The following is a 13,032-nucleotide window of genomic DNA, read 5'->3' on the forward strand; positions in this document are numbered from 1 at the left end:
TATATAAACTTACGTTCGCCCATATTGGCCTCATCGACTTTCTCACGGATCATTCGACAGGCATCATACACGGTCGTCGAAATGTCAAATCCCATCGTTTTCGTAACATTTTTATCCACAATGGATATTCGTAATTGTAGAAGCGCCATTTCTGATACAGTCCTTCGCTGGAAGAACAAAAATCAAAATTAATCAAAGAATTTTCAAGGGAAATTAAAGACAAAGAAAACTAAATAAACAGATTCATAACAAATGCCATTTTAATTAAATTTAAAAAAAAAAGTAGCGAGTGAGGTGAAACAATTAAGTACTATTTAGCTCGGTTCTCTTATAATTATACTGTAGGTAAGATAAGTATATTCAGAAGTATTTACTAAGGGAGAAAAGTGCTAAAAAGAAACATTAACTGAAGAATCATTATTAAAAATAGTTTATAACAACAATGAAACAGGGCAATACAGGGTGTAGAAGAATTGAAAGTCAGAAGTAGAAAACTTTAAATTCAAATCAAAAGTTTGGAACTCTTACGATTAAAAACAACAGCTTAACATTAGGGAAAAATGTTCCTCCAACCAAATTTATGCTGTATGATTATAATTTGACTAGTACAATGAGATTTCTAAAAGAAACAACCGAGAGGAAAATAAAACTGAAAATGTTTCAACATGTTAGCAACAATGAGGAAGTAAACAGATAAAACAAGTCTCTTTGCATACAGGACATGACGCCATCACCTCACTCTGTTGAATTCAGTGAAACAACTGCTTCATTGACAAATGTAATCTAATAAAGATGGATTAGGACAGAAACACAATGTACAAATCTAACTTGCTTGATAAATGTACAATATGTTGTTTTTTTTTCCTCCAAGGATAATTTACAATCAGGACCATGGTTGACTTTGTTCCAAATATGTCAGTCCATGTCAAATAAATCTTTGTAAATATTAGTCATATGCAACACTGAAGACCGATTTTGAGGTTTGCTCTATGTTAAAGAATGTTACATTGGAACTATTTCTAAGCACTAAAAATGTAAGTGTATGTGTTTGGTGTGGGGGTGTTTGCGATAAATTGGTAGTGGCAAGATAGGAAGTTAAAGGGAGAGTAAAAAAGAGAGGGAGTAAGAGGAAGAAAGACAGAGAGTGAAAATATGAGAGAGAGAATAAAAGAGAGTAGGGTGAAAAAAAAAGAATGAGTGAGAAGAATTAGATTAACTAGATATATAGAGATAGATAGATAAAGATAGAGAGGAGATGGAAGGAAGGAAGGAAGGAAAGAGAGAGAGAGAGAGAGAGAGAGAGAGAGAGAGAGAGAGAAAGAGAGAGAGAGTGAGTGAGTGAGTGAGTGAGTGAGTGAGTGAGTGAGAGAGAGTGAGTGAGAGAGAGAGAGAGAAAGAGAGAGAGAGAGAGAGAGGAGAGGAGAGGAAGGAGGGAGAGAGAGAGAGAAAGAAAGAGAGTGAGAGAGAAAGTGCGAGAGATAAAGAGAGTGCGAACGGGATAAAGAAAGAGTGAGAGAGAGATAAAGAATGAGAGTGAGAGAGATAAAGAAAGAGAGAGTGAGAGAGAGAGAGGAGAGAGAGTGAGAGTGAGAGAGAGAGAGAGAGAGAGAGAGAGTGAGTGAGAGTGAGTGAGTGACTGACAATTTGTCATTAACGACTTCTGGATGAATTTATGAATATTAAGTAGCTTCATTTCGTCATAATCCAAACATATTTTGTATAAATGTGAAAGATATTTAGTCTTTTAAACAAATTTTAAAAATTGTCTTCATAATGTTGACCAACGCTGGAGATTCAGGAATTACAAAGAAAACGTCACTGTTCATCACCATTTATAAGGGAGTAGTTATTTATATTGGCACTTACCCCGACACCCGATATACATTGCTATAAATTAAATAACGGCCCCGTCTAATTACTTATTATCGGATTACAAGAGCTTGATAGGATAACAAATCCGCCAGCCGATATATCATATTACGAAGAAAAAAATTCAAAAAATTCAGTTTGTCCGATTATTATGTACCTTCAAAGGATGAAGAACCTGAAGACCTAAAGTCGTTTGAGAAAAATTTAAGTTGCAAGTTCGACCTTATTGGAACGTACTAACGAGATTTGTTCAATTTTTTAAAAATAAATTTTTCTATGTGGACTTCGTAAGGGAAAAAGGTCCTGAGTCGTCTTAGTAATTACTTACACGTCTTAAGGACCGTTGAGCCATCAAAGGTCCGACGTTGAAATGCCTACAGCATTCGGATGAATTGCACCTAAGACAAAGTATTGTCGACATTGTCTTATCGAGAGACGGTTCGAAGTAAGTTTGAATGCCGGCGGGGGGAGGGTGGTTAAGCGCATCGGATCTCGCAGGGCCCGACTTCACAGGACACCCGGCGAAGGCATGAGTTGCAATGAAGAAAGAGGTGGACGGATTTCGTTTCCAGGAGTACATGCGCAGAATTGTGCAGATTGTCGAAGTCCGTCCAAAAAAGCACGGCTTGCCTGCGCACGATGCCAAAACATGCTCTTTAGCTCATGCACCTCGCAGCACAAGGAAGTAGAAATCACCGAAAGTTCTGATTCCATTTTGAAAATTCTTTCATAATGGAATAAGCCTGGATGGTAGAACACAAACATATTCCCTACTGTCGGGCTGTTTCGGTTTACCAGTTACATACAAGAAGCATAATTATGTATCATTATCTAATAAAGTAAGAAAAATACCAACACCCCTAGAACATAAATGAAACTTCATGAACTGTACAAACCTCATGGAATGTCAGATCTTATTATAACAATTTTAAACTTTATAATATTATGAATTAATAGAGCAAGTGCTCCTTGGTATATTACCATCCCGAAAGATGAGGCCTACATACATTCAATACAGTATACATAACAAGGTACAGACAACGGACAAAAGCAAGTTTGGAACTTGGCCAATTTGACATGATCATATTGATTTGTTTCCACCTTTTGTTAACTACGAGCCGAGAAAACTCTTGTTGTATTTTTAAACTTGTTAAATATGCATGTTATTTTGGCCCAAAAGACATATCGGGCTTGCCATGATTATGGCTCATTTTTAAACACTGATTGTATTCATTTAAAAAAAAAATTAAGTAAGATTGAAATACGGTTTTGCCATATTTATGAAGGAAATTGAAAATTTTATTTATAATTTAAAATTTTATATATGAAATTTGGATAGTATGAAATAAAAAATATTGGGGTACCTGTAAACCGTAACAAAGGAAGAAAAAGAAAATGAAACAAATCTACTTTTCCGGGCAAACGCTTGTACCCTGGAACGATGGGGAAAAATATAAAATAAATAAAGTTAAAATGCCCAAGTACAATTCTATACGGGCATGGGCGGACAGCTATAAAACCAAATCTATGTTGTACAGAATAAGTTCAACGGCTTACTAGGTCATGATGCATTTTCTCTGATGATGAAAACCTTGGGTTTTGTAAGAGGCTGACATGGTTGAACTAAGGACCACAGATATGCCGCCCCCAGCGAACACTGGTGGGGTGGCATAGGGGTTGGTTTGACACAAGGGTGGGGGCGAAGAAGGGCGAATGCTTCACCCTCCGGCCACCCTCAGTTCTTCAACCCCTCATCCCTTTTAGCCTGTTAAAGCCGACTCATTGAAACCTCGTGACCACTTATTTTCCAAAGCGTTTATATCGTTCCAACATAAAATAATATGTAAAGTCTCATGAAGAGTCACGATCGATCAAACGATCAACGCCGACTGTAGACGTGCATCTATTCTCTCAGTGGACGTTAATTTTCAATCAAATACATCTAATAAATAACTTTATATTTCCTTAAGGATATTTATCCAAATACAGTCAACTTATTGAAAATAAGCCCGAAAAGAAAATATATAAAAGAAGCTGAGAGAAAATAAAATTGAATGCACTTAGCAAGGGTAAAGGGCATGCGCCACCATCAGTGCCGCCTATCGCCCAGTACTTTAAACCGACTCCAATCAATCCAACAGCTAGTAAATAATTACATATTGAAATATCATTGTTAATCCGAAACAGACAAAACGAAAAAAATTAAGTTAAAGCCATGCCAAGCACTGCGGTAGTAAAGTCGTCATATGACACAGGACATGTCCGAATAGTGAGTGGGTACAAGCAATTAGTAATACCTAAGTCGCTTCCCCAAGCTGCTGAACTCTAATCGTCAATAAATGTGTTTTTTATGTACTATATTATTCGCAATACATTTTTTTAAAATTTTTATACCAGGCACAATTGAAAGAATATTGATCGTCTAAGACGAGATCGGTGAGACTGAGATGGAAGATTTTTCTCTGGAGAGCTAAGAACTCTCAGTGAGCTCGACTAATTAATAATTGTGTGAAACTCTTTTGGTGCCAGCACGGTCATGTACCTGTAGTATGGTCGTTTCTGATCACTTTGGTCAGCCTATCCTAGCTTTTTTTGGTCTGTAAGAGGTGCTTCGGTTTCTCGCCATCTTCCATGGCCTGTCTGTATGTTATTTGATAAGTCGTGTCTTTTTAAAAATTTCAAAAAAAGGCATCAGCATTGATTGGTATTTGTTCATGCTAGATACGTCTCACCAGTGCTCATTTTTTTAAATTATTATTAGCATAGTTTTATGGTAGGTGATATTGTTAAGGCCTGCCCTCGTACCTCATGAATCTGCTTTCTCATAACCAGCTTAGTCATAACCGATCATTCTGGTATGGCGAGATTGTTTTGTCTATTTCGGCTTCTCGCCATTTCCACTGGTTTGTGGCTAGAACCCGAACGTGTTTAACAGATCAAAATATTGGCAGGAAAGTGTGAAAGGTACGAGTTTTTAGAATGAACTTCGGTTAGGTATCAATTTCAATAATAAATAATAAACAATAAATGGAAAGATAATGATAATGTGAAAATATATCTTCGTTGATGATATGGTAAAAATGCTGAGCTCGAAATGAGACAAATACTATTTTTATTATTCACTGTCAGTGAAAGACATATTTTTGATGTAGATAAAGTAGGCTACGACGTAAACTTCAACACTGGACCGGCATTGAGTCACTTATTGGGTACGTCTTCATTAATGGGTTTTTTACATTGCTCAAACGGAAGGAACTGTTCGTCACTGAAGATGGCACAGTGCCGAATCGTTTGAGAGTTGAAAGACGGACCTAATAAGTGACCCAATGCCGGTTCAGCATGAGTTCACCGACTCGCATACCAACACCCGCATAAACTTCAATAATAATAATTATTATTATTATGCAGAACAATTGGAAAGATAGTGATGACTATACAGAAAATATCAACTACACAAAAAAACTGTATTAGATTATGAGTTTCTTTATGGCAAATTAGCCTTAGGGTATCAATTTCAATAATAATGCATAGCATATTACGAAAGATAGCAAAAATGCACAAGTTCGTTATCGACGGGGCAAAATTGTTGCACATGAATTAGGATGTGGTACTCAAGGTATCATTATAAACTCGCTGCTACAGTTACTGGCCACTAGCACTTGAAAAAGCATCTACACAACATGGGCTTATTCAATGGTGATCCCATTTGTAGGTTATACAATGACGAATAAGAAATAGCCACCCATATCATCTTCGAAGTAACCGCTCAATGGAGACATAACCTGGATACAAAGAAAACCAAAAGAAAGGAATTTTAGCAAGGACAGTCAATGGCCTAGTACTTGTTAATTGAAGGATCTAGTCGACGACTGCACTGAACTAAGGAACTAGGCAAGTACCAAAAGGCTGCAGCAATTTGGAAACAACCCCTCCACTTCCTACTATCCATCATCACCATCATCGTGGACTTACCCTTTAATGAGCCATTATTACCACCTCCAAATACGCCAACAAATCCAAAAGTCATTTAAGGCTCTTCTGACCTTGCTTAGAACACTCCAGATTACTTTGTTCACTTGGAAATCCACCTAACCCACCTAAAATACTCCACAGCCAAGTCAGTGTTCAATTGCAAAGACTACTTTCGATGGAATCTGATAGAAGGCCAAACATTTGCTACGACAGACTGCTACAACTGTCCAATTTAAGGGATATGCCACAACTTCGTCGAAGCTAACTTTGAAAATGTTCTTCCTAATTTAGCTTGGGCCTAGCATATGCGTAGAAAGCACAATAAGTCAGAAGGCTGTAGTGCTTGGAGACCATAAATTCCCACTTCTTAGTCTTCTGCCATCATCAAAGTACTATTACCAAACTTTGTTTTATAAAAAGCAGAGTGCTTAGGAATGAACGATTTAAAAAAACTAACTTCGTTCGTGACTAGGCAAACACAGATGCACTTGAACTAGGATTTGCTATTCGGAGTGCTAGGTCGGAAATCGTTCTCTGTCAGGCAATGAACTCAGTAAAACTGACTTATTAAAAAGCTGTAATAATAATCAAAATATTAGAAATTATCTGACAGGAAAGATAACGAAAGATCCTGCAGGCATCGACAAAAGGTTGGTCACTCGGCAAAAATCGTTGAGCTCGAATAGATATTTCTACGAATATTGACCAAAAATTACATCTGTCCAATTCAATGTAAAATTGCTTAAACAAAATAAATAATATGACAAATAAACTTTCGGTACGATAAAAACGATGACCTGAAAGATTTTCTTTATCTTGTTTCTTTAAAGAGTTTCAATTATGTATTCTAAACAACTTTGGCAAAACGTAACAGAATAAAGTCTATTTTCGCTGCTTAATGATGTTTTTGATAAAAGGGAAAATGCTAACGATGATGCAAACGGTGGCCCGCCAGAGACAGTTTTTAACGTTTATAGATTTTTCCAAAATACAACAAAAATGTGATAGAAAACTTAAGTCGTAACACATGAAAATTATCTTAGACCTTATCATCATAGACTGTACTGTCATTTCGAAGAGTCATCATACAAGATTAAATACGTCAACTGTAAAGAAACTGTGGAGATCATAAGTTTCAGTTTATTTTGCATAAATTCGTTTTTAAATTGTAAAATTCCATCAGATACCATAATCGAGGAAATGCATGATAATCATTTATGACAAAGACAGTTTCGATTTCGTTGGTGACACAGCAAAAATTGGGACACTTGGGATGGATCATCATATTCACCCCTTAGGCATCTGCTCTCGTCACTGCAAAATTAATTAAATGCAACATTTGGGGGGGGGTTGTAATATTCATAAATAAAAGTAAAATGAGAATCAAGTTTTAATGTTAATTATTGACAATTATATGTATGGATCAAGCAAGTTAGTGCGACTGTATGATTCGCCATGTACGCGGTCATGGGTTGGCTTCCCAGTATTTTATTCGGACTTTTTTCACTGGGTCCTGGGAAAATGTACTTTCGTGGAAATCATAAAAATTATATAAAAAAAGTATGGAGAGTGATCAACGATCATCATCACAGATTGATTCTTCTTGTGAGTTAAGGGTATAGTTATCGACCAGCAATTGTCAAACACCACAACCCTGATCCCCATCTAGAATCTTCTGGTGAGAAGAAAGAAAATTAAAGGTGACGATAGTGTTGGTCTGCGACTGCCACTTAGTTGGTCCGTCTTCACTCGCGGGGTATGTAAATTAATAAAATACAAATTTTACCACATTCAATAAACAAATCAAATTATATTTTTTTTAGAAAGACTTTATTCTTCGAAAAGGTGATTTGCTAGATGTTGATTAGGCAACATTAAATCTACATCATTAGTTTTACGCTTAAGTTGGAACCGGCACATACAAATAATAAACAGGAACTGAACAGATTTTTCTTTACACTACTTGGACGCATATCTAACATATTGACAAAAAACAAAAACAAATCTGACACTACAAAACATAACTCAAAGAGATTTGGACATATGAACTATGTATGGGCACAGCTAATCCTACCAATATCCAACGAATTCTAATCAAAAATTCTTCCACTACAAACTCATCAGACGGTCCCCCGAGGATCTGAGCCGTAAAGAAGAAATTTTATGCCAGATTAAGAGTAGGTCTTACGCGGTTGACACAAGGGCACTAGCTAGTGAGCCAATCCTCCCGCAAGTGTTCCTTATGCAGAGAAAGGCTGCTCGATGTGTGTAATCGAAGCGTGTCGTGCCTTGGATCCGTATAGAGCGGCCAGATTTAAAAGTGGTTCTCGGACACAGCAGCGAGTTTCATGATCCCCTGTTCCGCTTTTTAAGGGAAGAATATAGAAGTTAAATTAAGTGTTTTGTATTTTTGGGGATTGTATGAGTGAATGTATTTATTGGTGTGAATGGGGAGGGGCAATTTTATACAAGTACCCCATCGACCCCAATTTAGATTAGTTTATTATAGTGAACAGGTAGATGGAGGAATATCCCGTACTCCATCTACCAAACAGAATGAGTGCGATCAGTGTATATAGGTGTGAATTAAATTGGTGTGACGGTGTATTTAGTGTGTGTTGCAGTATTTTACTTCTGCTCGGGGCTGAAATGACAAAAAAAACTTTAGAAAAATTTAAAAAATTTTAAAAAACCACCCTCCAAAACGACCTCAAAATACCATTTGTAAATAAATTAATCCTCACCAAATTTTTTAAGTTCCACGATATACTTCTCCATTCATTCCAATTGCAAAGTCTTGGTCCACCACCTATCCATGTATTAAAAATAATCTTTTCTTCAGCTATTTACATACAATTCGCGCTTGTGTGTATTCAATGTCTCTTACCAAACCAAGGGATTTTAAAACAAAAAGAATAAAAAATAATTGAAAAACAATTAAATTAACCCATTACTTGAAATTGCAAACATTATATCTTTTGTCTTGCCAATTTTTATGAACAGTGAACAAAAGAAAGTAACAAACATTATAATAAGCCCGTAAATAGTACAGATAGATTTCATTCCACCCCACGAGAAAAAGCTAACTTGTTTGTTTCCCAACGAACCGAGACTTCCTATAATAGAACAACTAAGTTTTATTGTTCTGCCTTAAGAAAAAGCCGTTGTTTGCCTCCGAACAATGTGAGCTTCAGACGGCGACAAAACTTATCAGGGATGTAAAACTTCAACATAGTAACATATAATCCGGATCATAAATACTGTTGTTGTTCTATTTTGGAAATGTTCACTCTAGTAAAAATCTAACTAGTAAAATAGAACCTAGAAATACATACTAGGCGTGACAAAATAATTGTTTCACACAGAACAAATGCTATATTTTCTCAGGAATCTGAACAATTATCTTATGATTTGGATTTGAATTTTACAAGCTCAAATCCTCAAATATACATGATCTTATGTACATAAAGGCATGTGCAAAGTCGAGCCTATCACTTCTCGCACCGACAATTCCAGCTTTTGTAATTTACCATAAATTATCGGCTGGCCTCGAAAATTATCCACCCTGGGTGTTGGCTGTCTGGGGTCAGACCTCAGTCTCCCAGCCATGGAGGTTGGGCTCCGGGGGTGCCGAACGCATACAGTTCCTAGAACCAAACCCATTCACACTCTCTCATTCTTAAATATATTTTTTCCACATACCATTCACTCAATTGGTGATAGAGTCAATATTCCTCCTTTACACCTATTGTATAACTAAACTAATTGAAGGTCACACCATATCTTCACGCTAATAAATACATTCGCTTTCAACACATACTAGAGACACAAAACTATCAGTACTATATACAAAACAACCCTGTTTCCTCCAACAATCGGAACAGTGGACCCAGATACTCGTTGCCGTGCTCCTAAGCACGATTCTCTTATCGGCTGGCAATCCTACACGCTCTCTATACGAAGATTAGGAAGTGCACCCCTCAATCAGATGGGACACATCGAACAACTTTTCTCTGCATGCCGGATGGCTTTAGCCCAGAAGTAAATGTCCGTGTGTCAACCTCGCCTGGCCTAACCTTAATCGGGTGGGGATGATCCTTCTTCTACGAGAAAGATCCTCGGGGAGCCTCCATCTCTGCCGATCCAGCTCACCGGATACGTAAGTTATATGCTTTTCAAACATGTCTCAGATATTGTTTAAAATTTATTAGCACCATAATTTCTATTGTTAATATTAAGACCCCGTGAGTATATTGCTATTGGGTTGTCCGGAAAATAATGCAGGATTTTAAGTTTTCATTAAAAAAAATCTATATAAAATATTCTGTTTACGTTTACAGGATTACTCATTTGTATNATTATTTTGATTAAAGAACATTGCTTTAAAGTAACTAGTTTCTTTTTTTTTGTTTAATACCAAAATCCTGCATTATTTTCCGGACAACCCAATAGTTTGTAAACAGTTTATATTTTTTATTACAAATTTACGAATTACCAAGACTTTAAAACTTATCAATTATCATGCTTTTAAATCATTTCATCAAAACACTACGGATACTGTTGAGTACATTTGCTATTAGATTGTTTTCAACTCTTTTTAAAACTTATTTGAACCATGTTTTTCTCACTACATTTCTTTGTTTAACCATCAAGACAATGACATTAAATAATATTTGTTGTTTTTAAAAGGTTTGAAATATTTTTAAAAGTTGATTGAACTTCAAAACATAGGATATGTGCTTACAAGTTATTCGAGCCATCAAGATGTCTTGCTTCTTTAATTATTTCAATTTTAAACACGAGATTTGAGATTAAAAGAAGTCAATGTCTTGCATGGGATTCGAACCCACGGTCTTCAGAACTTGGAAACAGTTCCGAAGAACGTGGGTTGGAATCTCATCTCATACTCCTTATCCAAAATCTCGCGTTTAATATTAATATATATTAGAATATTACTGAAATCGGTAAAAGGCATCAATTTAAATATTTTTATCAAGTTTTTTTATTATCATTAATTTTTATCACCCGTTTTTCTTATAGTTTCGTGCCCATTATAATAAATTCGTATCATCTAGAATATATTCCAGTGGGGAAGGAATGAAAAATTACCTGAACTATCAAACATTTAAAAAACATAGAATGTTTTATTTTTCTCAACTTTAAATTGAACAGACGTATAAAAATACCGATCCTTTTATCAGACCCAGAGCAAACGCAATTTTATATTCATTTATTTTAATTCAACTTGTTCTCCGATAGTGTGAAATGATAAATTCCCGAGACTTTCGATGTCCCTTTTGGGCTGACCATTTGATTCTCCTACAATAACATTGAAACGATTGTTTAATACATCCAAGTTCCTCGGGTCAAACTTTCTCCCGCATCTCTATTTGGTCTGGTTGCAAATAGCCCGTCCACCCGACTCCATACGTTGAAATATCTCACAAATAATTTCCTCTTTTAAACTAGACGATTTTATGTGCGAAACAAGTTCGTTTCGGCTATCGTTTTAAGTCTTGTATGTAAAAATATTCCGAATTCTACGGTAATCTTATCACGAATGTCTCTGGAGATAAGAAGTTTTCATCAATACAGTACCGACTGTTTTTTTTCTTCTACGTGCATCTCAATAGACACGATTTATAATGAATTGTGTTTTTTTGTAGAAGTCTGCAAGTTGATGAAAATTTCCGATCATCCTGGTTTATCTTCGCAGTTTTAATGTCAGAAATCATAGCAATCTTCAGCGGTCGGTCCATGCGTTTCAACATGTGCATATCTGACAAACCCAACCAGGATGGTTAGAAAAGACAAAAATAAACCAAGTATGACACTATTTTGAAGTATTGTACGTATAGCTTCATTTCTGAAAAAAAAATCTTTGCCCTAACTCTAGCGAGACCAATAATTAAACAATAAATATTTTTATTAAGAATTTGTAATATAATTTATTAAGAATTTGTAATGTAATTTATTATGAAATCGGACCCGTTCTTTCTAAACCTCTTTCAAAACGATTTTCTATGGGGGAAAGGAAACATTTTTTTTATAAAGATGAGAAAGGCAATGAAAATTTTAGGATCGACAGGAGGACAAAAAGATTTCTTGGCTATCGTGACGTGATATTACCACTCGAGGAATTCAATTTCGTTCGTATGAATTTTCCAGCGCCCTGGTTGCGTACCATTTTCTAATATACAGGATGAAAACCAACGAACTAACTATAACAACGTTATATATTAGCCACAGGTCAGGGGTGGAAAAGTGAAGCAACCCCCTCACTCAAACTCCAGCTTGATCGTGCTTCAATCTCTATAAAAAAAAGTATGTTTTATGCCTAACACTGAAACCGATTTAATAAAATAACATCTTTACGATGAAAGTTGTGAATTTGGTACCAACTTGAAATTCTCTGACATCGTGCCAGGTTGAAAGTACAGATTTCACAGAAGGAATTCGTTACAGGGAGCTAAGGAATAATTTGATTTTTTTCCCAAATTATGTAATTATCAGTATACGGTGTGATTTTTTTTTTATAAAAGTCATGGCCTTATTTTTAGATTGCCTATTTTATTGTAAAACTAAGTACGGTTCAAAAGTCATTTTTCATCTATTCGTTCTAGAAATATTGAAGTTTTCCTTAAGAACTCAACAATTTTTAATTTATCGTGTAATTGAATGTTGTTCGAAGCTAGGTTTAAAAAATTTACAGGTGGGTCGGCGGTGTGGTGGACCAAGCTGCAGGCAAAGGCGATCAGGCTATTAAGTGACACAAAGGCAGGTTTGTCACAGTGTCACTGGAGTAATTAGTACAACGCCAACTGTGGCCTTCGGGGTGTCGTTAAACCTTCCACCGCTCCATATGCTAATTCAAGGAGAAGCCAGAGCAGCGAGTAAAAGTCACATAAATGGACAATCATCTGCAAAAGTAGGCCACTTCAACAAACAATGTAAACTGAAGGAGGAGACACAGGCAGATGCCACTACTCCAAAATATAACTTCACCAACAAGTAAGGTACTCATACCAGAAGGGAAGAGTGGGCTAAATCAACACCTCTGAATGCCGATTCCTATGGTATACGGACAGCTCAAAAACGGAGCTGTAGCCCTCGGAATCCTAACACTGAGCTGAATTTAAACTCAGATTTTGGATCCATTCTGTATTGGAGGATTCTGTTTTTGTTTTTGTT

General features: G+C 36.1%; 1 protein-coding gene across 5 annotated transcripts in view; it reads right to left on the reverse strand.

The window, feature by feature from the left end:
• The window catches only part of LOC106669663 (talin-1), a 51,484-nt gene that overhangs the window by 25,873 nt on the left and 12,579 nt on the right, over window positions 1-13,032 (reverse strand). For 3 of the 5 annotated variants that reach the window (XM_024224650.1, XM_014399293.2, XM_024224651.1), the window contains one exon: window positions 14-167. In XM_024224650.1, coding sequence (XP_024080418.1) covers window positions 14-149 — 136 coding nt within the window. In that variant the 5' untranslated portion in view covers window positions 150-167. Of the gene's footprint in view, window positions 1-13; window positions 168-528; window positions 550-3,426; window positions 3,522-13,032 lie in introns of those variants that run through there. The other 2 variants (XM_014399292.2, XM_024224648.1) reach the window with 2 other exon arrangements.

This window comes from Cimex lectularius, unplaced genomic scaffold (genome assembly GCF_000648675.2).
Source record: "Cimex lectularius strain Harlan isolate CLEC.00 unplaced genomic scaffold, Clec_2.1 scaffold8, whole genome shotgun sequence".
NCBI classification, from domain to species: Eukaryota; Metazoa; Arthropoda; class Insecta; order Hemiptera; family Cimicidae; genus Cimex; species Cimex lectularius.